At 39.3% G+C, this 25,937-nt stretch overlaps 1 protein-coding gene across 2 annotated transcripts; it reads left to right on the top strand.

The window, feature by feature from the left end:
* Positions 1-11,254: 11,254 nt before the first annotated feature.
* LOC311148238 (hepatocyte nuclear factor 4-alpha-like) lies at positions 11,255-24,934 on the top strand. 2 transcript variants are annotated; one of them, XM_084185136.1, is made up of 10 exons: positions 11,255-11,569; positions 13,361-13,535; positions 13,847-13,971; positions 14,601-14,707; positions 14,893-15,048; positions 21,515-21,602; positions 22,192-22,344; positions 22,583-22,819; positions 23,060-23,182; positions 23,743-24,934. In XM_084185136.1, exons 1-10 carry the CDS (start codon positions 11,482-11,484, stop codon positions 23,847-23,849), a joined length of 1,359 nt encoding a protein of 452 aa, XP_084041262.1. In that variant the 5' UTR covers positions 11,255-11,481; the 3' UTR covers positions 23,850-24,934. The 2 variants fall into 2 exon arrangements, with proteins under 2 accessions (XP_084041262.1, XP_084041263.1); XM_084185137.1 differs by having other exon boundaries at positions 11,261-11,569; positions 13,847-13,941.
* The last annotated feature ends 1,003 nt before the right edge of the window (positions 24,935-25,937 follow it).

Genomic DNA, 25,937 nt, shown 5'->3' with positions numbered 1-25,937 from the left:
GGCTGGGAAGACTGAATCTGCAACAGGTAAGCAGCTTGGTTTGAAGAAATCAACTGTGGGAGCAATTATTAGGAAATGGAAGACATACAAGACCACTGATAATCTCCCTCGATCTGGGGCTCCACGCAAGATCTCACCCCGTGGGGTCAAAATGATCACAAGAACGGTGAGCAAAAATCCCAGAACCACACGGGGGGACCTAATGAATGACCTGCAGAGAGCTGGGACCAAAGTAACAAAGCCTACCATCAGTAACACACTACGCCGCCAGGGACTCAAATCCTGCAGTGCCAGACGTGTCCCCCTGCTTAAGCCAGTACATGTCCAAGCCCGTCTGAAGTTTGCTAGAGTGCATTTGAATGATCCAGAAGAGGATTGGGAGAATGTCATATGGTCAGATGAAACCAAAATAGAACTTTTTGGTAAAAACTCAACTCGTCGTGTTTGGAGGACAAAGAATGCTGAGTTGCATCCAAAGAACACCATACCTACTGTGAAGCATGGGGGTGGAAACATCATGCTTTGGGGCTGTTTTTCTGCAAAGGGACCAGGACGACTGATCCGTGTAAAGGAAAGAATGAATGGGGCCATGTATCGTGAGATTTTGAGTGAAAACCTCCTTCCATCAGCAAGGGCATTGAAGGTGAAACGTGGCTGGGTCTTTCAGCATGACAATGATCCCAAACACACCACCCGGGCAACGAAGGAGTGGCTTCGTAAGAAGCATTTCAAGGTCCTGGAGTGGCCTAGCCAGTCTCCAGATCTCAACCCCATAGAAAATCTTTGGAGGGAGTTGAAAGTCCGTGTTGCCCAGCGACAGCCCCAAAACATCACTGCTCTAGAGGAGATCTGCATGGAGGAATGGGCCAAAATACCAGCAACAGTGTGTGAAAACCTTACAGAAAACGTTTGACCTGTGTCATTGCCAACAAAGGGTATATAACAAAGTATTGAGAAACTTTTGTTATTGACCAAATACTTATTTTCCACCATAATTTGCAAATAAATTCATAAAAAAATCCTACAATGTGATTTTCTGGGAAAAAAAATCTATTTTTGTCTGTCATAGTTGACGTGTACCTATGATGAAAATTACATTTACATTTTAGTCATTTAGCAGACGCTCTTATCCAGAGCGACTTACATTATTCTATAATTTTTTTTTTTCATACTGGCCCCCCGTGGGAATCGAACCCACAACCCTGGCGTTGCAAACGCCATGCTCTATCAACTGAGCTACCTCCCTGCCGGCCATTCCCTCCCCTACCCTGGACGACGCTGGGCCAATTGTGCGCCGCCCCATTGGTCTCCCGGTTGCGGCCGGCTACAGCAGAGCCTGGATTCGAACCAGGATCTCTAGTGGCACAGCTAGCACTGCGATGCAGTGCCTTAGACCACTGCGCCACTCGGCCTCTCTCATCTTTTTAAGTGGGAGAACTTGCACAATTGGTGGCTGACTAAATACTTTTTTTCCCCACTGTACAGTAATAGAGTGGGCATTGGAACCAGGTGTGTGTAATGATGACGAGACAAGTCCAGGGTTGATGAGTGAGGGGCGGTTGCCAGCAGCATGTTTGGCAGCAGCTAGAAGGCCGGCGACGCCGAACGCCTGAGCTGGACAAGAGGGGGAGCCAAAGCGAAGGCTGGTGTGACAGGTGGAGAGAGTTTTCTGATCTGGTGCAGTAGACTTCTTCTTTAGAGCACAGACAGACAAATCCTGTCTCTCTACATTCATCATCTCTAAACCATCTCATTCATCATTCTTCGGCTGTTTCATGACAGCTCTCTATGCTTGGAGAAGCTACATGCTGAAACTTTTTCTCCTCAGATTTTTTAACTATAAAAGTCACATTGAGTTTGGCATCTCTTTTTCAATTAAGCGCTGGACTGAACCACTATAATGAGTTAACCCGGTCTAGATGTGTTTTAGTATTAAACCCAGCAGAGCTCCCCATTAGTAGTGTGCATGGATGGGGGTATTACACACTCTGTACACTTCACACCATGAAGCCCAGTGTTCAAGACTCCAATCAAATCTCATTGTGACAGGCATTATAGGATTATCCCTGTTGCCACTTCATGGTCGCGTGGCTACAGCCTCTGGCCATCACGCACGCATGCACGCACGCACGCACGCACACACACACACACACACACACACACACACACACACCTCAGGCCTGGGTGAATGGCTTACGGCCCTACATCCCCACCGGCTACAGCCCTCCTAGCTCTCCCTCCCTCACACACTCCTTCACCCTCACTCTGTTCAGGCCGGGCCTGGGTGAGCACTGCAGCGTGCTCCCAGTGAGAGGGGAGAGAGAGGCTGATGGGCCTACGGTCTGGTCCCTGGGCCTGGTCACTGTCAGGGCTCAGCTATCCACAGCCAGGAGGATGTATGGAGAGGAACATGGAACACTGCATGGTCACCTCACCACTCCAGGTACAGATGTTGGATTTTAATTTAAGCCAGTTTGCTACATCAGGAAAATAATACTGCAGCAACAGAACATGTGAATTATTATGTGGATTATAATTCATGGATATTTTTGTAGGGAAAACTAAGTCTGAAATTGGAAGTTGAAAGTGGAAATTACAAACTTCAGAATACTTTTTAAACCTTGAATACACTTCAAGTAAAAACATTCCTGCATTGCAGTAAAGGTCTCTTGCAACAGGATAGTCAAATTAAGATATTACATATGTACAGTCAGTCAGAAACACATGTAACGGGGAAGTATTCTGTAGTTCTATGACTGTAGTACTATAACTGCAGTAATATAGTACTAAAACTTTCAGAATACAACCGTACAATAGATATTGACTACTACCCTGTTACACATACTTTTACATAGCTGGTGGACAGAGGGTGAGGAATTTCATCAGTGCGAACAGTAGATTATTCCACCACACAACAAGCTACTTTGTTGTTTGTTTACTTTTTAAACCATTCCACTGGGCAAAAACTGGTTGAACCAACAATGTTTCCATGTAATTTCAACCCTAAAAAATCAATGTGATGACATTCAATCAACATGGAAAACTGATTTGTCATCAACTTAAGGGCATTTCATCTTTTAACTTTTAACGTAAATCCAATGACATGGTGACATTTTTTGTTGACTTCAGGTTGAATTCACGTTAGTTGACAACTCAACCAAATGTAAATCAAAACTAGACGTTGAACTGACGTTTGTGCCCAGTGGGATGGGGCTGTGTTTCGAGAGCAGTCGAAGTAAAGCTGTGGACAGACTGCTCACAGAACAAAGCTTTGTGTTGTTCGTTAGTTGAATTAACGCTTTCTGACTTACAAATATTATCATTTTAGCTGTGTCTGAAAATAGACACATTATTATAGATACATATAGATGTGGTAGCCCACATGAAAAAAATACTACAGTTTACGATAGAATACTACAGTACTTACTATAGAATTCTGTAGTAAACTGTAGAATATTATACTACACACTGTAGTATCCCTCGATCATTTGTATTACTTACCATAGAATGTTGTAGTATACTGTAGAATACTATAGTAAATACTACAGTATTATCCGGGGGGGGAACACTGTCGGAAATACTACAGTAATGTACGCAAAAACACTACAGTCCGCAAAATCACTACACTTTTTATACTATAGTTAATACTGCAGTATTTAATTAGCATATTCCCTGCCCATTCACTGCCCCATATCCCAATTTGTGCCACACATAAGTGAGAAACCTAGATGCCAAGTATAGACCATATTGTGTTCCATACAGGTTATAGAAAAGAGCAGAAGCTCTGAACTAGCCTTTCAGACCCCAGTCCTACCTACAGATTATGGACAATTTGCTTATTTAGTATTTCTCCAATAGGTTTCCTCAAGGAGAAAGCCTCCACTTCTATGTCAAAGATAATAAAACAAAAACACTATAGTAAATATTACAGTAAAGTCTGCAAAAACACTACAGTAAATACTATAGCTTATAAATATAGTAATACTACATTATTTAGACCATAGTATAATATAGTATTTTTAATATGGAAGGCCATATTGGTAATGTAAAAGGCCAAATGAAACCATGCATTATCGTTACTGTGTATCATTTTATATTTTATCTTGAGTCTATTCATTCAAAATTGGGAAAACTGCAGATTAATTAATTTGCTCTGAAAGTTTACTTTGTCACAGACGGTGTTCTTTTTGGGAAACGCTATCGCCTACAAAAACCATAGGATACTGCCTGCTTTGTCCACAAGGTGGTACTGCTACCAAGTGATTCCCTTCCCTCTTCTATGGGTCAGCCTGTGACATCTACCTCCTCATTAGTCTTAATGCTTAATACTGAGAGCGCTATCTGAACATGTTCTTTTTCAACTCCCCTTAGGGTTGAACTGTTCAAACAGAGGGAGGACAGTAGCAGAGAGGTTGCCAGTCATCAAGCTCAGTCAGTAGACTGTAGAAGGGTGATGAACCCTCATATTGGGGCCACTGAGTTTGTTAGAATGTTGAAACTGTCCTATAAGAAGGTTATATACACATGTAAGATCTTAATTTGAGCCAGTTTAATACATCAGGAAAATAATCCTGCAGCAACAGGACATTTGAATTATTATGTGGTTTATAATTAATGGACAGTCAGAAATGTCAAAGTGGAAATTACAATTTTCAGAAGCCATTTTAAACCTCAAATACACTACAAGTTTGAAATGTCCTGGAAAGTTCTCCTGCAACAGGGTGACGAAATTAAGATCCTACATCTGTAGAAGGCAAATAGCAGAGTTTATGAAAGAGGCACCAATGTCAGCTTCTGCTGCTACTTAGGTATTACATTTTATTTTCTTGTGACGATTTAGGATAAGGTTGAATTCATTGGCTTATAGTGTCTTGTGATTCATTCCTGATATTGATTGGTTGATCATAGAGAGCCTAGCCTATAGCAGCAGAGAGAGAGATAACCGGCCATGCGGTGTGCTGACAGATAGGATTGGGCTTGCAGGCAAAATTAATTTTCAGCAAAAACAGCAGTTAATGATTAAAAGGTGTTATCAAGACACTGTGATTGATTTACGTGGAGCATTGGGCTAAATGTTTATTGATGCAATTGTTTACTTATTTAGTGTACAGACATGGGGCTACTTGAGTTTTCCTCTTGCATTGTGGAAAAAACAACTAGGGGTGGATGTGTAAGAAAATATCCCAATGGTAGTCTAAGTTTTAGTTTAGGAAGTTTTGCATGTAGATGGTAGTCTAAGTTTTATATGTCAAATCCTTGATTGTTGAAAATGATCTACAAACAAAGTGCAGCATATTCCCTCACAACTTTTATAATGGTAACTGTTAAAGTGTCTTTATTGCCCAATAATGTTAGGGTTATGGAGGGTGAGCAAATGTAGGCCCTAGTAGTTTATCATTGCCCTTAGACCAAACAGTCATGGGTCAGGACTATGAGAACAGTTCAGTTAACAATCTCAGATGTTTTTCATATGAAGATGTATGCATTTTCACTTTTTCTTGCTGTAAACCCACAAAGAGGATTTGAGTCCTTTGAGTTTGTGAATAGTTAAAACTGGTCAAACTGCATGTTTTTGTATGGCACCCTAAGACTTCATTTGGTGAGAAATTGAGAGTAATTGAAAGGTGTATAGCGTAGACAGTAGTACACAGCAGTCTTTTGCTTTTGGTTTCCTCCTCCTTACTTGAATCAAAGATTGTATTTTACTTTATTTCACCTTTATTTCACCAGGTTAGTCTCATTGAGATGAAAAACCTATTTTCCAAGAGAGACCCGGCCAAAATAGCATCACACAGCGATTCAGACACAACAACAACATAAAACACAAAGCACTTCATTTTAAAAACATACATTTACACATTGAGCAGGCAATAATTATTTGGGGAGGTGTGGTGCATCTAGGGGTCAGAACATTGACAGCCCCCCACTACATTGTCCACCATAGATTTGAGCATAGCTTTGCACTCATACAAGAAGACGAGCTTCTGCAGTGTCATGTCCTTTTGTAGCTTGTTCTAAGTGGAAGGGCCACTCTGGAATAAAGGGATAAATCTCTGGACAGAATTATAGAGAGCTCTGAAATGTACTATTGGTGCCTCAATCTTAACTCTCTGTTGTTCTCTGTTCCAACCTGAGATAGTAGACTAAAAGCTGTCTAATATAGGCACTCTGAACAAAGTGTAAGTAATATGTTCCTACTGTGTAGGCCTTGTTCCCACTGGCAGTTTGAAGTGACTCAAATCCGATTATAAACTGGATGGTTCGAGCCCTGAATGCTGATTGGCTGAAAGCCGTGGTATATGAGACCGTATACCGCGGGTATGACAAAACATTTATTTTTACTGCTCTAATTACGTTGGTAACCAGTTTATAATAGCATTAAGGCACCTCGGGGGTTTGTGATACATGGCCAATATACCACAGCTAAGGGCTGTATCCAGGCACTCCGCGTTGCGTCGCGCGTAAGAACAGCCCTTAGTCGTGGTATATTGGCCATATACCACACCCCCTCAGGCCTTATTGCTTAATTAGAATCTGATATTTTTCCTGCAGTCTGAACAGCCAAAAAGCACATGGAATCTGATATTTCAAGGCACATTTCAAACCACCTTCAGAGATGGTTTAAAATCAGATCCAAATCTGATTCTTGGCCATGCGACTTGTGTCTAAATGGTCAAATCTGATTTATTTGCCCTCAAGTGTTTTTTAGGCTTTTATTAGACATAGCTTGTCGCTTGCTAGTTACTCTGTTGACAGTTTGACAAGAACATGTGGTAGCTAAATAGCTTGTTAATTGTTTACAAACAAATTAGTGAATGTGCTAGCAAACTAAACAGCTAGCTAGCTAGCTAGTTGACTGCTGTGGCTAGCCAAAAAGGACTCACCCCATGCTTCCTGAAGCACCTCCCACAAGTTGGATTGGCTTGATGGGCACTTCTTACGTACCATACGGTCAAGCTGCTCCCACAACAGCTCAATAGGGTTGAGATCCGGTGACTGTGCTGGCCACTCCATTATAGACAGAATACCAACTGACTGCTTCTTCCCTAAATCGTTTTTAGTTTTGAATGTTGGATCATCTTATCCTCTGAGGCTATAAAAGTGTTCTTACGCTATGATTTCGAGCATTCAAAGCAACTGGGAAACTTCCATGGCAGGCATTATTGTCACCTTAGCTTGCTGCACAACAGCTTCTGAGTGAGATGATGCAGGAGCACCACCACCAATCTGCCGACGCCACCAAACACACCATGAAAACTAGAGTAGCCATCAGCAAATGACTACAGTCTGAACACACGCAAGTCTGATTTGTTCACTTGTAACTTGCTGTTTGGACAGTCAGTATTCCTAAATGGATTTGAAAAACAAAACTGATTTGAGCATTAAGGCCTGCAGTGTCAAAAATGCCAGACATTTGCTCAAAATGGTTGTGAGTCAAAGCATTGATTTCACCTCAGCTTATCTGGAAAAAAGTATATTTTATTTATTACTTTTTTTGACAGCTGTTTTACCAAACAATCTACAAGAGGTGTTGGTCAGTGCTAGCTAAAACAGGGGGAAGGGAAGGGGTATCAAGTCAACAAAGTTACCTTCACTAGTAACCATAATATTTCAATTGCATTACCAAAACCAAAGCAACCACAAAAACAGCAAATATAAGAATAATTTCAACAAATGTCAACATTAACACATGCAGTCAGCAATTGCCAGTGATATTGCCACTGGTCAGCCAAAGGGGCTTGGAGTTGCACAAGCTGTGTGATTTGCAGATAGCTATCTGTTGACAAGGTCTTTGCCTGCCATGACACTACTACTACTCACATGCTATCTCCTACATCTAACACACACACAGAGAGACAGAGCAGCGCTGGCTCAACACTGACCTGATGTATGCTGCAACAAGCACATTGTCAATGTCTCCGTCCATCTTTCACTCATCCTATCAACATCTACAACACTGTATAATACACACATCATAAACACTCACATTTGCCCTGCGCTGGAGCTCTCCTAAAAGTACATATATTCCCATACAGTATATTCCAAATATCATTGACTCTTGACTCTTGGTTTCCCCCCAGTTGTTGTCTCCAGTTATTCTCTTTTAGCTTCACTAGCTCTTTCCATTGGGATCGGGCGTGTGGAATGAAAAAGAGTCATTCAGTGGAAGGTACAAATAGGCAGTGGTTAACAAATGGAGTTTGGTCAGTGGTCGGACTATTCAGATTCCTATTCAGAAGGTAGACAGGACTTTGTTCACAAACCGGAGTTTGAAGTTAGTTTCAAAGGGGAGAATCACACTAGTGTTACATCAGGTCTCATCAGCAGTCTGTCTTTTGACTTTTAGCCCCAGGCTGTTTGTGTGACTCATTATAAGACTGACAGGACAGGACCTCCATAAAAACGTCATACACACATCAACATGGCTGCTTCAGGTGTGTGTGACGAGGACTGACTGTGTCAATCGGGAGCATGTCAAGTTAAAACTTCATGAATAAAATATGAATAATCTTGTTGAGTACACAGAAATAAACTATTTGTCTAGAAGACATTTCACTTTGGGAGTTGTCTGGACTGCATGTTACTGCTATGGTCTAGTCTTCTGATGGCTGTGGTAGGGTCTGGCTCAGTGTTAAAACAGGTTAAAGTGAACTAGTTAAATCAGGAGGCTTCTCTGATTACTCTATGATAAGCTACTCGGGAAGCTGGTTGAAGTTTGTGTGCTGTGGGAATGTACCTATCATACAGGGACTAATTTTAAACATACAACCTGATATGATAGAACTCTCCATATTTGCAAAAGCATGACAAATCAAATAGTTACTAAGATTATATATTATAATTCAAGATTATAATTTGAGTGCTTTGACATGTTATCCTGTTAGCATCATGTAAATGACATGCAAGTCATGAAAAAATCTATATCAGTTACTAAAACGTAGACAAGTTATGTGAGTTTAAGGTGCTGATCCAAAATGTTGCTATCAGTATCTTTCTAAACCTGAACAGTCTGTCACTGCCTGTGTAACCTTGCAGATGACACTTTATGGAGCAGTATATGACTGTTCTTGGAGGAGTTCACAGAAAATGAAGATGTGAGCTGGCGATAATAAAGACGTTTAATGGCTAAAGGAGATAAGATTTGTTCTAAGTGACTCATTCTTTTCATTCCGTCACACAGATTTCCCTCTATCACACTCCTAGCTTCACCATCATTACTGCCGTGGTGAATGAGCAAATATGGGCCCTTGAAGGGCACTCCAACAGAGTCTATGCATGTGTCCAAAATGCCACCCTATTCCCTAGTGCACTACTTTTGACCAGGGCCCATAGGGCACTATATAGGGAATATAGTGCCATTTGGGACTCAGTCTAAGTGCTTCATGATCATTACTGCCTTCGTGCTCAAGCAAACATGAGCAAATATGGGCACTTGAGAGGCGTTCCTCTAGAGTATCTACCTAAGATGTGGAGAAGTAAGCAATGTAATGACCTCTGTCCAGACTTATGAGACATGGACACCCAGAAGCTTTGGCGAGGCCCTGGATTAGTGCATGTTCTATTTGACCAACTCTTGTCATCCATTGATAAAAAATGTTGTTATTGGCGACAAATATTCCTCTCTAAAGGAAGAGTGAAGATTCTTTAGTGCAAGTTTGTTTGTGATGCTAAACCTTTTTTCATCCATCTAACTAGTTATATTGGACTATTTAATTCTACCAAACATTAATCAAGTTGATGTCTCCCATATTGACATCTGATAGGATTTGAATCAGTTTTGGTCCATTTTTGTATCTACTCTACACTCTCAGGCGGATGGACATAACCACAGGAATGTTTTACGATATTAAACTCAGAAGGAGAGATTTTATTTTCTGAATCCTATATGCTCTGGGTGGGTGGTTCTCAAGTTCACCAGCCTGCGTTTAACTGCTCTGAGGTCTCGGTGAACCCTAGATCATTGACCTGTCGCTTTGTACTGGCACGTTCCCTACTTCAAATACAACACTACTGTTTGCCATGTCACATTTACTTACGCAGTGGGGCCACCTTATTTGCGTATTCTGCAACATTTATTATTCTAAAATCAGTTGCGTTACAGGCCGTGTAAACAAATGTTTATTGTATTCGAGTTAATACTCGACTGTATTCGATATTTAATGTCATTTTATGAACATATAATAGTAAACTTTAGAGTATTAAAATACTTTTCTCACAGCGCATTCTGTTCTCAGATTCTTGTTAAGCCACTTTACATTGTTAATCCTGCTGGAAGTTTTCTAATATGTTGCTTGCTTTCCTGGAGTCCCCAGAAGAAACCAGATATAAACTCCTACCATCACAAACCAATGACATTAGTGACCAAATAGTGCTCTAAAAGGCCTTCAATTTGACGTTAAGGAGCCATTTCTTTGAAAAAAACAATGTTTCTGAAGAGTTAGGTTACACTGCTTTGGTATGTAACGTGCGTACAGCATTTTGTGAAACAGTGAACTCCTTTACATAAAGGCAACAAGTTGTTTTCAGCAATAGTTATTTCCCTTGTTTATTACAAATAAATTAACTGAGATTTACCAGAGACATATTACATTTGGACATAGGTCTGAATCCAGACTGCACTGCTTCCAGTTGAGCTGCACCTCTCTTCGAGTTGAGTATATATTTGATTAAGTAATTTGCTAAAAGGCTAAAATAATATGTGTGCTCTCAGATTGCAATACGAATTCATATGATAAAATGCTTTTTGGTGCTGAAGGCTTTGGGTAAGAGTGTCTTGGCATTTTTTGGATGGCCTACAAGTTGAGCTTCCAATTCTTTGGTAAAAGACATTCATTTATCTGATGGACAACTGGTTTAAACTGGCAGGAAACAATAAGAGGTGATGTCAAGCAAGTAAAGCACAATGATTTGGCTGAGATTCAACATTTTATGTCTCTCATAGTATAATCGTTGATCTATTACTGACAGCAGGGTGGAAAGAGAAAGAGGGAAGGAGAGCGAGAGAGAGGGAGAGAGAGAGAGAGAGAGAGAGAGAGAGAGAGAGAGAGAGAGAGAGAGAGAGAGAGAGAGAGAGAGAGAGAGAGAGAGAGAGAGAGAGAAGGGAAAAGATTGAGAGATCCCAAGTTATGTTATCTTTGAGAGAAAAACAACTGTGATTCACCAATAGAGGAGTCTAGTTAAATATCAACCTGCCATTCACCCCACCCCTCCTCCGGTTAGCAGCCTGCCTGGGAGGAGGCTCCTCCTGTCAGTCACAACCAGGCTCCTCATGGCCTCCTCCTCTGGAGTTCTGGAGGAGAGAGTGTCCCCATCGCATACTCAGCGGTATATCTATCTACCTTTATGAGGAGGAGCTTGGCCAAATATGGGAGAAGGGAGGAGGAGGGGTGCAGGGGGGGGCACTTAGCCTCTTGGACAAGTCTTTTTGCCCCACTGTCAGGTAGCTGAGAGGGAATTTGTTTGTCCAAAGAACTAGTAGACATGGATATGGCAGACTATAGTGATGCCCTGGACCCAGCCTACACCACCCTGGAGTTTGAAAACATGCAAGTGCTCTCCATGGGCTCAGGTGAGTCAGAGTCACAAGTTACCTGGTTGAACTTTGAGACTTTTGGCTATTAAACTGGTCTTCTGTAGTTCAGTTGGTAGAGGATGGCGCTTGCAATGCCAGGATAGTGGGTTTGATTCCCAGGACCAGCCACACGTAAAATGTATGCATGCATGACCGTAAGTCGCTTTGGATAAAAGTGTCTGCTAAATGGGGTACTTATATTAAACTTTTGGACAGGTCAGTTTAGCTGTCAGTTGTCCATCTTGTATTGGATGCAAATGAATGAGAATGTGCTTCTTTCCTGATAATATTATCATCTCTTCTTGCAGTAGTAAAACATTCAGGGGGTTTGCACAATACACTCAATGCATCTGGATAGTTTGGTGGTGAAACAACCATTTGGTAGAGAATTACCTTCTCCTGTTGTAACTTGTAGACTGTTATGGTATAGTGGTCATATTTCACCTAAGATAGAATTACAACGAATAGATCCTATGCGATGGTGATTTAAGAGACATGGACATCTCTCTCTAGTTACCTACATCTATATTATGCATTTTGAGGTCCATAAAATGAGAAAAGCATTTCACAGAGTTGTGTGACAGCATGATACATGCTTTTTGAAAGTGAGAAATTGTCCTTTCTAGTCTCCCATGACATTTGACTGTGAACTTGATTCTAAAAAGAAACTATTTCCTCGCAGGATAAAAAACAATGAAAGACCCTTGAAAGACAATCGCATTGCATGGCCAATATCATCTTTGATATGCCTTAATGATTGTACTGTTTAATCCTCACAAATATTCCAATTTTTAATGATACGTAAATAGCATACAATACAGTGTGTTGTTTATTTCTACATTAGATGTTGTTACTAGTGTAATTGCAGCTTTACTACACAGGTATAACTAAGAGTAACTTCATGTAAAGTATAAGCAGAAACTGTCCATACTGTATGATTGATTGAGCCAGTCATCTCATTGATGACTATGAGTAAGGGTGAGACTGAGAGGAAGACTGTCTGTCTCCAGTGATTGCTTTTTCAAGGTAATCAAGCCTACATCACTTAAACTACTGTTTACTTTGACTGGGCTTTCAGCTACTAATCAGATGTGCAGTAAATACTACTGTAATAGATCGGATCATAGCCGTATTAGCCCTTTTTATCAACCAGCAATGCCACTGACTGACTTTAATGTAATCACTTGATGCAGTCAACCAATCAATGTCGCTCTCACCTTTTAAAATGAAATTAATCAAAATATCTGTTTTCTTTGAAAGTATGTTAGTAAGTTAGTTAGTTAGGTCATTCACTATTGTCCCTCTAAGTTATATTCAGTCATTATATTGATTATATTAGTCAATAAATGAGGACTGAGTGCGCTAAGAGTAAGAAAAAGAATACATTATTCACATTTTGTAGAAAAACATTCTGGTTAAAGTAACAGATGATTTCAATGTATGACCTTTCCTCTAGTTCTCTCAAACTGTTGACCACTAGTCATTCCATAACATCCATCCCATACACTCGCACAGTTTATCTTCCACCAACATAGCAATTCATTATTTCATTATTTAATCTAGCCCTCAGAAATATCTACTCGTTTTGATCTTGGATCACATAACTGCACATATGTTCTATCTCATATCCAACATGATGACCCAAAGAGCCCCTGACTTGATAAGGAATATCTCTCTCTCTCTCTCTCTCTCTCTCTCTCTCTCTCGACTCTGAAGCATAGGGTGATACGCACATCCCAAACTTCAAATATACTGTATAAAATATGTCTTTATTCATTGTTGTTTCAGACTCCTCGCCGGCTGAGAGTGCCAACATGAACGCTGCCAACCACCTCGGAGCGGGCACCCTGTGTGCCATCTGTGGGGACAGGGCCACGGGCAAACACTATGGGGCCTCCAGCTGTGATGGCTGCAAAGGCTTCTTCCGTCGGAGCGTTCGCAAAAACCACATGTACTCATGCAGGTGAGGTTTAGGCCAATATTACACACAAGAGCAAAGACAGTGACCATCCTTGGGCATTTACAATAAAAGACTACTAAATTCAACAAGTTTTTGGATTGGGATACAGTACCTGTACATAGATGGGGTGTTCATTGACAGTTGCAATATCAAACTGATGTATGTAGGCCTCGAGAGAACGTGATAATCAATAGATTTCAGACTTCTACAGTAGGTTGCAATAGCACTGGCATATTCAACAACAGTCTTCTCCTAACTGCAATCTACTCAATAAGCCCTTAATAAATCAAGCCCTCTTCAAACTCACTTCCCAGGTTCAGCAGACAGTGCATTGTGGACAAAGACAAGAGGAATCAATGCAGATACTGTCGATTGAAGAAATGCTTTCGAGCTGGCATGAAAAAAGAAGGTATACAATTCATTCAACTTCATTCAAATGGTAAATAGAGTGGAAGAGTGACAACATTATTGAGATAGACCTATTTAGCCATATTGTGTTATTACATATTATACTCAGTCTCTACCCAATGTGATGACACTAGCAGTTATGATTTAATAATCTCTGGTAAGGGATATCCTAGAACGTTCCATTTTTATCAGCCAGTCCCTATCGTAGTGTTGTAGAGAGGAGCAGAGCCATTGGGACTGCTCATGGCTCAGGGTAGGGTATGTTGCAAGAACCACAAGAGCAGCACTTTGTTAATGTTCACTCCGTGATTCACTGAATTCTATGACCAGCTTATGCTGAGCAACAACTTCTGTGAGGGAGTTATAGCCACACATACTGATAAACACATCAACCCTAGGATACTTTTTTCTCCTAATGCTATTCTGAGTCAATGCTAGTAACCTACTAGGAATTATGAATGACTGTCAGATAATGTATGATTTAACATATGAAAGGAATGGCATATTTGAGTTGAATGACTTTGTAGGTTTGTGAAGTGAATTAGAGTGAGTCTGAGAGTATGGGGAGTGCTTTGACTAAACAATTTCTGGTGAACAATAAATAATGAAGTATGTATTATATTCTGCTAGCCACGGTTTATGTTTCTATTTGTTTCTCAGCTGTACAGAACGAGAGAGACAGAATCAGCACCAGGAGATCTAGCTATGAAGACAGCAGTTTACCATCTATCAATGCACTGATCCAGGCAGATGTACTCTCAAGACAGGTAAGACCCATGGATATGGCTTTTTCGATCGAAATCATGTAAGCATAAAAAAAATAAAAAATGCCACAGAGGTTGTATTGAATAGAATGGAATGGAATTTCATTTATTTTGGTTAAATAAATTGTGTTTATAATTTGGCTATGAATACATAGGAGACATATTCATTTTTTATTCTGCGTGTGTAGATATCCTCACCTGGACCTATACTGAATGGTGACATCAGGACGAAAAAGATAGCGACCATCACAGATGTGTGTGAATCAATGAAACAGCAGCTGCTGGTGCTGGTGGAATGGGCCAAGTACATCCCTGCCTTCTGTGACCTGCCCCTGGATGACCAGGTACGATTGCACTAGAAATGAACAGTCACAGACTAGGTTAGACTAAACCCTACTACTCTCATTCAGGGCTATTGCACTTTATGGGCCGTTTTGTCCTGGACTAAAAAGAATGCAATATAAGGCCAGAAACCAGTCTGATAATGACATTATTGGGATTCTTAACAATAACAACTTGAAGCTATGTGTCCAGGGAATATAAAGCTCTCCATGCAGCATTTTGAGTATAGAGTGCTGCTGCTGTTTTTTAAGACCTCAGAATCCTCTGCCAAATAGGTGGTTCATGTATTATAATCTCCAGTTAGAATATGATGAGCTAGTTTGAAAGTTGTATCTCTGATCAGAACCATTCCAGAATCATTAACACTGTGATAACCAGGGCTTTGGTAACTGATTTGCTGATGTTGAATTAGTGAGGGATCCAGCAGGTGTATCTTCACACACTTACTTGACTCTCTCTCTCTGTGAGAATCTCTGGCTAGCTCTTCAGTGACCTTAAAGGTGGTGGGAAAGCTTCCTTGTTTAATGGTTAGGTATGAGTGGCAGAAGTGGTGTAATATTTCCCATGTCTTATCAAATACATTGTTTCATAAAGAAGTTCAGAGGAATATAATATCTATTGTTTACAGGAAACTCATTCAGCAATTATAGATGAAGTTGCGTGGAAAAAGGAATGGGGGTGGAGAAATATACTTCTCCCATGGGCAAAGAAACTCAAAAGGAATGATGATATTAGTTAATAGTAATTTCGATCCGAATGTGCAAATTGTCCAAATAGATACGCAAGGTAGATGGATTATTTTAAATATGTTATTGGAACATAAACAGATATGGCTCATTAACCTTTACGGACCAAATAATGATGATCCACACTTCTTTGACAATATCTATAATAAATGATCAACCCTGCAAGCAATTCAAGTAAATATTATTATGGTGGGGGATTATAAAACTGTTTTAAATAGCTCAATGGACCGTAAAGGAAATCACACTACAAACAATCACCCTCATGCTCTTAAGGAAATCGTGAATGTCATGGATACATTAGAACTAGTAGATATATGGATATTTAGGTCAAAAGAGTTTATACTAACAAAGGAAATAGAAGGTCTAACAGAACAGATAGATGGCAAAACAAAAAGAAATGGAGAAACTTATTCAAGAAAGATCAAGTGTAATATATTATAAAAATAAAGCAAACTGGATGGAATATGGGGAAAAATGCACCAAATTCTTTTTAAATCTTCAACATAGGAATGCTGCCAAATATAATTTAATGAAACTGGTTACAATTGACGGAGTCACCCATGATTCACCAAATGATATTTTGAAGGAGGAAACAAAGTACTTTAAGCATATGTTTTCATTTCAGTCGCCTCCATCTCCTCTAACTGAAGCTAATTGTAGAGATTTTCTTTCTATTGATAATGTAAAATTAACAACCATACAGAAAGACTAATGTGAAGGTGAAATTACAGAGGAGGAACTTCTGGATGCAATTAAAGACTTTAAGTCCGGGAAAACTCAAGGGTTGGATGGCATACCAGTCGAGGTATACCAAACCTTTTTTGATATACTAAGAGGACCGTTATTAGCATGTTTTAACCACTCCTATGTAAATGGTAGATTATCAGACACTCAAGAAGAAGGTCTGATTTCATTATTACTGAAACAGGATACAAGTGTAAAATATAAAGATCCAGTCCATTAAAAAAATTGGAGGCCCCTTACACTTCAGTGTTGTGATGCAAAAATTCTAGCAAAATGTATAGCGCATAGAATTAAAAAGGCATTGTCGGACATTATTCATTCTAATCAGACAGGTTTTTTACATGGAAGATACATTGGAGATAATATAAGGCAAGTACTGGAAACAATAGAACACTATGGAAAATCTGGGGAACCAGGCCTGCTATTCATAGCAGACTTCGAAAAGGCATTTGATAAAGTACGACTGGGGTTTATATATAAATGCCTGGAGCATTTCAATTTTGGAGAATCTCTTATAAAATGGGTCAAAATCATGTATAGTAACCCTAGGTGTAAAATTGTAAATAATGGCTATTTCTCAGAAAGTTTTAAACCGTCAAGAGGAGTGAAACAAGGTTGTCCACTATCAGCATATCTATTTATTATGGCCATCGAGATGTTAGCTATTAAAATCAGATCCAACAATAACATCAAGGGATTAGGAATCCAGGGCTTAAAAACAAAGGTGTCATTGTACGCTGATGATTCATGTTTTCTTTTAAATCCACAACTATAATCCCTCCACAGCCTCATAGAGGATCTGGATTACAACCAAATTATGACAAATGTACTATATTACATATTGGATCACTAAAAAAATACAATTTTTACATTACCATGTAGTTTACCAATAAAATGGTCTGATGGTGATGTGGATATACTCGGAATACATATACCAAAGGAAATAAATGATCTCACTCCAATAAATCTTAATAGAAAGATAAGATCTTGCTACCATGGAAAGGTAAATACCTGTCAATTTGTGGAAAAATCACCCTGATTAACTCTTTAGTATGTAAGTCGCTCTGGATAAGAGCGTCTGCTAAATGACAAAAAAATAAATATATATATATATATATATATATATATATATATATATATATATATATATATATATATATGTATTATCCCAGTTTACCTATTTGCTTATGGTCTTGCCTACACCTAGTGAACAGTTTTTTAAATTATATGAAGAAAAAAAAAGTCAATTTTATACAGCAAGCCAGACAAAATTAAATGGGCCTATTTATATAATGAATATGAATTCGGAGGCCGGAAATTATTAAATATTAAAGCATTAGACCTATCACTAAATGCTTCAGTCATACAAAAATTATACTTAAATCCGAACTGGTTCTCAAGCAAATTAGTAAGATTGTCTCACCTAATGTTCAAGAATGGCCTTTTCCCTTTATTCAGATTACAACCTCTCACTTTCAGTTATTTGAAAAGGAAATAATCTCCCAAATATCACTATTTCTAAAACAAGCCATGGAAAGTTGGTTGCAATTTCAATTTAATCCTCCAGAAACGACAGAACAAATAATGCAACAAATATTGTGGTTAAACTCAAATATACTAATTGACAAAAAACCTATTTAGGTTTAGGTATAATCTTTGTAAATTATATCATCGGTAGGACTGGTGGAGTTATGTTGCACATGCAGCTAACAAAAACATATGGAAATGTCTGCTCTACCCAAAATTACAACCAAATAATTGCAGCCTTACCGCAAAAATGGAAGAGGAAAGTGGAAGGGGGAGAAAGTAAGGAACTTGTCTGTCGGCCTTGCATTAAAGAACATAATTGGTTAAAGAAAACTGTGATGAATAAAAAAGTATACCAGTTTCATTTAAGGACCAAAGGATTGACAGCCGTCCGTCCCATATAGATTGCAAAATAGTTGGGAAGAGATTTTTGACGTACCGATCCCATGGCATAGTGTTTATGAACTGATACGCAAAACGACACCGGATTCAAAACTTAGAATCTTTCAATTTAAATTATTATATAAAATTATTGCTACCAATAGAATGTTATTTATATGGGGGATACAATCTTCCCAGCTCTGCAGATTTTGTTGCGAAGAGACAGAATCATTAGATCATTTGTTTTGGCACTGTCCATTTGTAGCTTGTTTTTGGACACTGGTCCAGGAATGGCTAAAGGATTGCAATATTTACCTGGAGCTAACCTTGCAGATAGCATTACTGGGTGATCTGAAAAGTCATAGTCAATCGATCAATAATATAATAATACTTTAGCAAAATGTTTATTTTCAATTTACAATCTGTAGAAACAATGAGAATAGAAAGTTTCAGAACTTTTCTAAAACATCACAGTACAGTTGAAAAATATATGGCAAATAGAAATCCTATTTGGATGGTGTTAAGAGATAGATGGGTGGTGTTGAATGGAGTTGAAGGATGGGATTAATAACAACAACTAATAATAAGATAACTAATAATGTAAGCATACTGTGTCCATAATAAGTATATAGGTTGTATGTTGGTAGCTTTTGTGAAAGAGCACAGTTAGAAAGATATGGCATATAGAAGCAAACCGGATGGACATCATGAAAATGATTGGAGAGGTTGAGAGTAGAAGAAGTTCAGGAGAAAAAACAAACAAAATATAATTACTGTAAAATTGACTGTGTCCATAAAATGTATATAGTAAGTATAAGCTGGAAGTAGAGGCCTAAGCATTGTTGTTCACTAGTTTACTCCAATTAGGGAAAGGGTGGTGGGGTTGGAAAGTAGTTTGTGTATGTACAGTGGGGAAAAAAAGTATTTAGTCAGCCACCAATTGTGCAAGTTCTCCCACTTAAAAAGATGAGAGGCCTGTAATTTTCATCATAGGTACATGTCAACTATGACAGACAAAATGAGATTTTTTTCTCCAGAAAATCACATTTTAGGATTTTTAATGAATTTATTTGCAAATGACGGTGGAAAATAAGTATTTGGTCAATAACAAAAGTTTCTCAATACTTCGTTGTATACCCTTTGTTGGCAATGACACAGGTCAAACGTTTTCTGTAAGTCTTCACAAGGTTTTCACACACTGTTGCTGGTATTTTGGCCCATTCCTCCATGCAGATCTCCTCTAGAGCAGTGATGTTTTGGGGCTGTCGCTGGGCAACACGGACTTTCAACTCCCTCCAAAGATTTTCTATGGGGTTGAGATCTGGAGACTGGCTAGGCCACTCCAGGACCTTGAAATGCTTCTTACGAAGCCACTCCTTCGTTGCCCGGGTGGTGTGTTTGGGATCATTGTCATGCTGAAAGACCCAGCCACGTTTCACCTTCAATGCCCTTGCTGATGGAAGGAGGTTTTCACTCAAAATCTCACGATACATGGCCCCATTCATTCTTTCCTTTACACGGATCAGTCGTCCTGGTCCCTTTGCAGAAAAACAGCCCCAAAGCATGATGTTTCCACCCCCATGCTTCACAGTAGGTATGGTGTTCTTTGGATGCAACTCAGCATTCTTTGTCCTCCAAACACGACGAGTTGAGTTTTTACCAAAAAGTTCTATTTTGGTTTCATCTGACCATATGACATTCTCCCAATCCTCTTCTGGATCATCCAAATGCACTCTAGCAAACTTCAGACGGGCCTGGACATGTACTGGCTTAAGCAGGGGGACACGTCTGGCACTGCAGGATTTGAGTCCCTGGCGGCGTAGTGTGTTACTGATGGTAGGCTTTGTTACTTTGGTCCCAGCTCTCTGCAGGTCATTCACTAGGCCCCCCCGTGTAGTTCTGGGATTTTTGCTCACCGTTCTTGTGATCATTTTGACCCCACGGGGTGAGATCTTGCGTGGAGCCCCAGATCGAGGGAGATTATCAGTGGTCTTGTATGTCTTCCATTTCCTAATAATTGCTCCCACAGTTGATTTCTTCAAACCAAGCTGCTTACCTATTGCAGATTCAGTCTTCCCAGCCTGGTGCAGGTCTACAATTTTGTTTCTGGTGTCCTTTGACAGCTCTTTGGTCTTGGCCATAGTGGAGTTTGGAGTGTGACTGTTTGAGGTTGTGGACAGGTGTCTTTTATACTGATAACAAGTTCAAACAGGTGCCATTAATACAGGTAACGAGTGGAGGACAGAGGAGCCTCTTAAAGAAGAAGTTACAGGTCTGTGAGAGCCAGAAATCTTGCTTGTTTGTAGGTGACCAAATACTTATTTTCCACCATGATTTGCAAATAAATTCATTAAAAATCCTAAAATGTGATTTTCTGGATTTTTTTTCTCATTTTGTCTGTCATAGTTGACATGTACCTATGATGAAAATTACAGGCCTCTCTCATCTTTTTAAGTGGGAGAACTTGCACAATTGGTGGCTGACTAAATACTTTTTTCCCCCACTGTATGTATGTATGTATGTATGTATATGTATGGATATGTATGTATGTATGTATGTATGTATATGTGTATGTGTGTATGTATGTGTGTATATGTGTGTATGTATGTATATATATATATCATGGGTGATTGGAAGTGATGCAGACAATTACATTGATGGAAGTTACAATCTATCTGCAATATTAAGCTGATCTACCCCCTAAAAAAAAGGTTAAGAGGCTGTGTTTTGATGCAAGACAGCTTCAAGGTTAAAGCTACTCACTGGGCACAGACTTCAGCTCAACGTGTAGTTTTGATTTACATTTGGTTGAGTTGTCAACTAATGTGAATTCAGCATGAAATCAATCATTCACCATGTCATTGGATTTCGGTAAACATTTATGTGAAAAAAAGACACAATTCCCTTACGTTGATGACTTTTAAAAAATCCAATCAGTTTTCGACGTTGGATTCAACGTCATCACATTTTATTTTATTTTTTACATCGAAATGAAATGTAAACAACGTTGATTCAACCAGTTTTTTTTTCTCCCAGTGATTAATATTGAAATGACTTTCCTTTATTTCAGGTGGCATTGCTGCGAGCCCATGCTGGAGAGAATCTTCTGATTGGAGCTGCAAAGAGGTCTATGTTGTACAAGGACCTCCTGTTACTAGGTAAAGTGAAGATAATATATTAGCTACTGTACACCATCTAATTGCTCCAGGATCACCATTGATAATGGTAGACCCTGGCTGTGACCCCACTCTCCAAGGGTGTCTCAGGGGGAGTTGGTTTATGAAAAAAACACATTTCCAATTTTTTATTTTTATTTTACCTTCATTTAACTAGGCAAGTCAGTTAAGAACAAATTCTTATTTACAATGACGGCCTACACCGGCCAAACCCGGACAACGCTGGGCCAATTGTGCGCCGCCCTATGGGACTCCCAATCATGACCGGTTGTGATACAGCCTGGAATAGAACCAGGGGGTCTGTAGTGACACCTCAAGCACTGAGATGCAGTGCCTTAGACCACTGCGCCACTCGGGAGCCCAATTAACGCATGCGTATTAGTACATTCTTGTACTAATATAAGCACCCACCAAAGGATTATTATTATTATTACATCACATCATATAATAGTTGTGTAATATAATAGACTAGTTATATAACAGTTATGCTAGCAATATGGGGGGGGGGATCGTCAAACATCACAGAGTGATTCTGCCCTACATGACAATTATTGGTTTCTGTTCCTTATAGGAAATGACCACATTATTCCCCGGAACTGCCCGGAGTTGGAAGTGAGCCGAGTAGCAGTGAGGATTCTGGACGAGCTAGTGCTGTCCTTCCAGGAGCTCCAGATAGACGACAATGAATACGCTTGTTTGAAAGCCATTGTTTTCTTTGATCCAGGTATTACATGGAACACAACGTCACTTTTAAAATGAACAGCCTATCGTCCGATTCAAACAGTGCATACATCATATGAAGCATTCTAGGGCAGTAACCAGTGAGTAACCAGTTGCAAAACAAAAACTATGTAACCAGTGAGTAACTAAACTAGTGACTAAGAATGCCTGTTATATGAGCAATGTGACCAGGTAGCGAGTGACCAAGCTGTTGACCAAATGCCTACTCTCTCCTGCTCCAGATGCCAAAGGTCTGAGTGAACCAGGTAAGATCAAGCGGATGCGTTACCAGGTTCAGGTCAGCCTAGAGGACTACATCAACGACCGGCAGTATGAGTCCCGGGGACGCTTCGGAGAGTTGCTCCTGCTGCTGCCTACACTACAGAGCATCACCTGGCAGATGATCGAACAAATACAGTTTGTCAAACTCTTTGGCATGGCCAAGATTGACAACCTGCTCCAAGAGATGCTCTTAGGAGGTTAGACATCTTGATATTGTTACAAATAAACAAAAAAATCTCAATCTATTGCCAAATGTAATGCCAAAAGAATTTATCACAAACAACTTTCTGTGAGTTCTATTGGCTAGAGAAGTTTACACTCTTCAATAGGATAGAATGCTAGTTGGTTATCATACTGTATTACCAATGGACAGCATCACAGTGAAGGAGGAAACTAACTGTTTGGGGGGTTGGTGTATGTTGTGTTGTTTTCCTCAGGTTCTACTAACGAGGCACCTCACACACCACACTCTCTGCATCCACATCTGGTTCAGGAACACCTTAGCAACAATGTCATCGTGGCTAGCAACATGGCTACTTCCATCCACAACGGCCAAATCTGTGAGTACCAATAACTACATGCCAGACCCCAAATGTCCAACTCTAAGTGTCGGTTCCCCAGAGACAGATTAAGCCTAGTCCTGGACTAAATAGCACTGAAAGCTGTGTCTGGGACACCGACCCCAAAATTAGACAATAAAATGCTTGAAATTCTCAACCAACGATGAGCTCAGTGGCATCAATCTACTCCCATGTGCAACAGAGTCAGGTAGTTGGAAGGACAAACAAGCTTGGCGGAATAATCCACTAAGAAGTTATTCAGAGAGACTAATCAGGCTTACTTTGTCAAAGAAAACGTATTTTATTTTTTCTTAACATTTTTAATGCCCTCAGAAGATTTCACAAAATACTTATTCCTTGTCTGAATATATATATATATATATATATATATATATATATATATATATATATATATTCAAGTAATGTTATGCCACAAGGTAAATATGTTGATTTGTTTGTTAACCTGACTAGCTGCGTAGTTTAGTGAATTCCTCCACTAATGGATTCTTTCTGGTTTGTTGCAACCACTCCTGGAACCCCAATCCCCTCTCCTCCCACAGCCTCCAGTTCAGAACACTATAAAATGGCTCAAGGGGTTATAGCCACTGTGCCCAAGAATCCTATCTCCATCCCTCAGCCCACCATCACCAAGCAAGAAGCCATCTAACACAGAACTGGACCCCACAAACCCGTCCAACAAAGCATTCACAATTTCACCATCTTCGCTAGCTTCTCGGTTTCTCTGTAAACATGCTCAGTATAAAGGTGCAACAATAATTCTCACATGTGAGAAATACATATTTTCCAAAAATCTCAGGAGTGTACTGTACAGTTAGGTTACATTAGTCAACTAGCCCCCACCTGAGATACTGTACATACGGTAGCCCTACTCATATTGTTGCATGTAGTATCAAGCTGACACAGTAAACTGCTAAAACAACCTCATTCGTGGGCAATATGATATGCTCTTTGACATAGTTGTACAGGTTATCTATACCCTTATACAGAGTTCAAATTATGAATGGGTAAATAAAATATAACTGTATACATATTAGATAGGTTTCTTAATCACATTGAAATTGTATGAATGTTACAAACAGGCCTTATATCTGTGATGAGGCAGATCATGATGTTAGTGTTACACAGTCTTTTCAAAGACTGTTGTCAATGGCAATACAAGTCTTGTTGACTGATATAGTCACTCACAACTTGTACCCAGAAATAAGAATATAACGACATTGTCATGTTTTGAAATAATGTAATTATGTGACAGACGGAGATATACAGGTATGATAGGTAGTCAATTGGTTCTGAAAGGACAAATTTAACTTTTTTAAGTTATCTTGTACTTGCTGTATGACAGTTGTGTTGCATTGAAATCCAGGTTTAAGATATCCCTGTCTATATACACTGGAAATCGCTAGTTGTGTAGTAAAACAAAGTAAAACGCTTAAATGTTCGAATTAAAACAGCTCAGTTCATTTAATACTGTATACTTTCTGTGGAGCCACTTTATAAATGTTTAAGGCATTCACAGTGTTTTACCCATTTCAAATATATTTTTTTGCAGTTTCACTGTAAAGACCTGGTAGTGTTTTTTGTTTGACCATGGAATGTTATTTTGTCATGGTATTATAACTACATGACAGAATACATGTTGCCTTGCCGTCTGTACTTCCTTATACTGCAAAGATGGGCAATATGTTTCACCTTACAATGTGAAGATGAATAAAATGTCAAGGTTTATTTTTACATTACATTGTACTGTGCTTTATTTCAATAAGAGCAGATGTTAAAGTACAAAATGATATGTAACCTTATACTGTAGGAGATTAACTGTAAATGTAGCAGGATAACTTCTGTTAAACCTTTATGTCAGGAGGAAAAATATCATGTTTTGTTAACATTATTTCAGAGGTCTTCCCCTGTCACACTGACACTTTGCTGGCTTAGTCAATATTGTACAAGTTAAGTGAATGAACAAACTAGATGGTTTGTTATCTTCATTTTACTATCCTGAGTTATTACTAAGCTATGATTATGAAGATGAAGATCGCTTACAATCAAGATGAGTATTTCTCAATGATTATGCTATTGTAATATGGATGAAAGCCAATGGCCATAATGGTATCCAATGTTTCTTTATCAAGGACAGGTTAACCCCGGCTAAAGATTTGAAGTGACATTTCAAAACCAGTTTGAACTGCTTGTTGGCTGTTTTTTAATCTCTGACCACTGGGCATAGACTTCAATTCAACGTCTATTCCAGGTTGGTTCAACGTAATTTCATTGAAATTACCTGGAAAAAATGTTGATACAGCCAATATGTGGCCAGTGGGGGACGAATGATTCAAGCTGTGGCCTACGTGGCAGTGCATGGTCAGGATAATTAGTACAAGAGGTGTGTTTCTTCAGGCTGATAAAATGTCATAAAGTAATTGCAGATAGAGGTGAAAGAAAGCAGGCGCCTCACTTCAAAGCTTCTCAAATATTTCCACTTGAGTAAAGAAAAAAGTCAGTGATATCTTCCTCACTATTAATGCCTTTTATGATGGGTTAAGGACAAGGCATTTCATCATAGGTGCACCCACCCAACTCTTTTTTTTCTAGCATGTTATATGTAGCCTATCGCTGCCCCCTCCCCATTCCATTCCATTCCATTCATCACAATAGGCCTACTATGAGTTTGTTATTGTGGTCAAATTTTTGGAGTAGTGTTGTCTTAAAGGCATGTTCAGGAGCATGGAACAGCAAC

This window comes from Coregonus lavaretus (assembly GCF_964263955.1).
Source record: "Coregonus lavaretus genome assembly, chromosome: 20".
Lineage (NCBI taxonomy): Eukaryota > Metazoa > Chordata > Actinopteri > Salmoniformes > Salmonidae > Coregonus > Coregonus lavaretus.
Note: the sequence above shows the minus strand (reverse complement) of the source record. Positions and strands in the feature narration are given on the sequence as shown.

Excerpts from the sequence above, each read along its gene's own strand:
- LOC311148238 (XM_084185136.1), top strand. The coding sequence starts at position 11,482 with ATGGATATGGCAGACTATAGTGATGCCCTGGACCCAGCCTACACCACC. Across the intron at positions 22,345-22,582 it reads CATTGTTTTCTTTGATCCAG|ATGCCAAAGGTCTGAGTGAA; the intron begins GTATTACATGGA and ends CTCCTGCTCCAG. Across the intron at positions 22,820-23,059 it reads CCAAGAGATGCTCTTAGGAG|GTTCTACTAACGAGGCACCT; the intron begins GTTAGACATCTT and ends TGTTTTCCTCAG.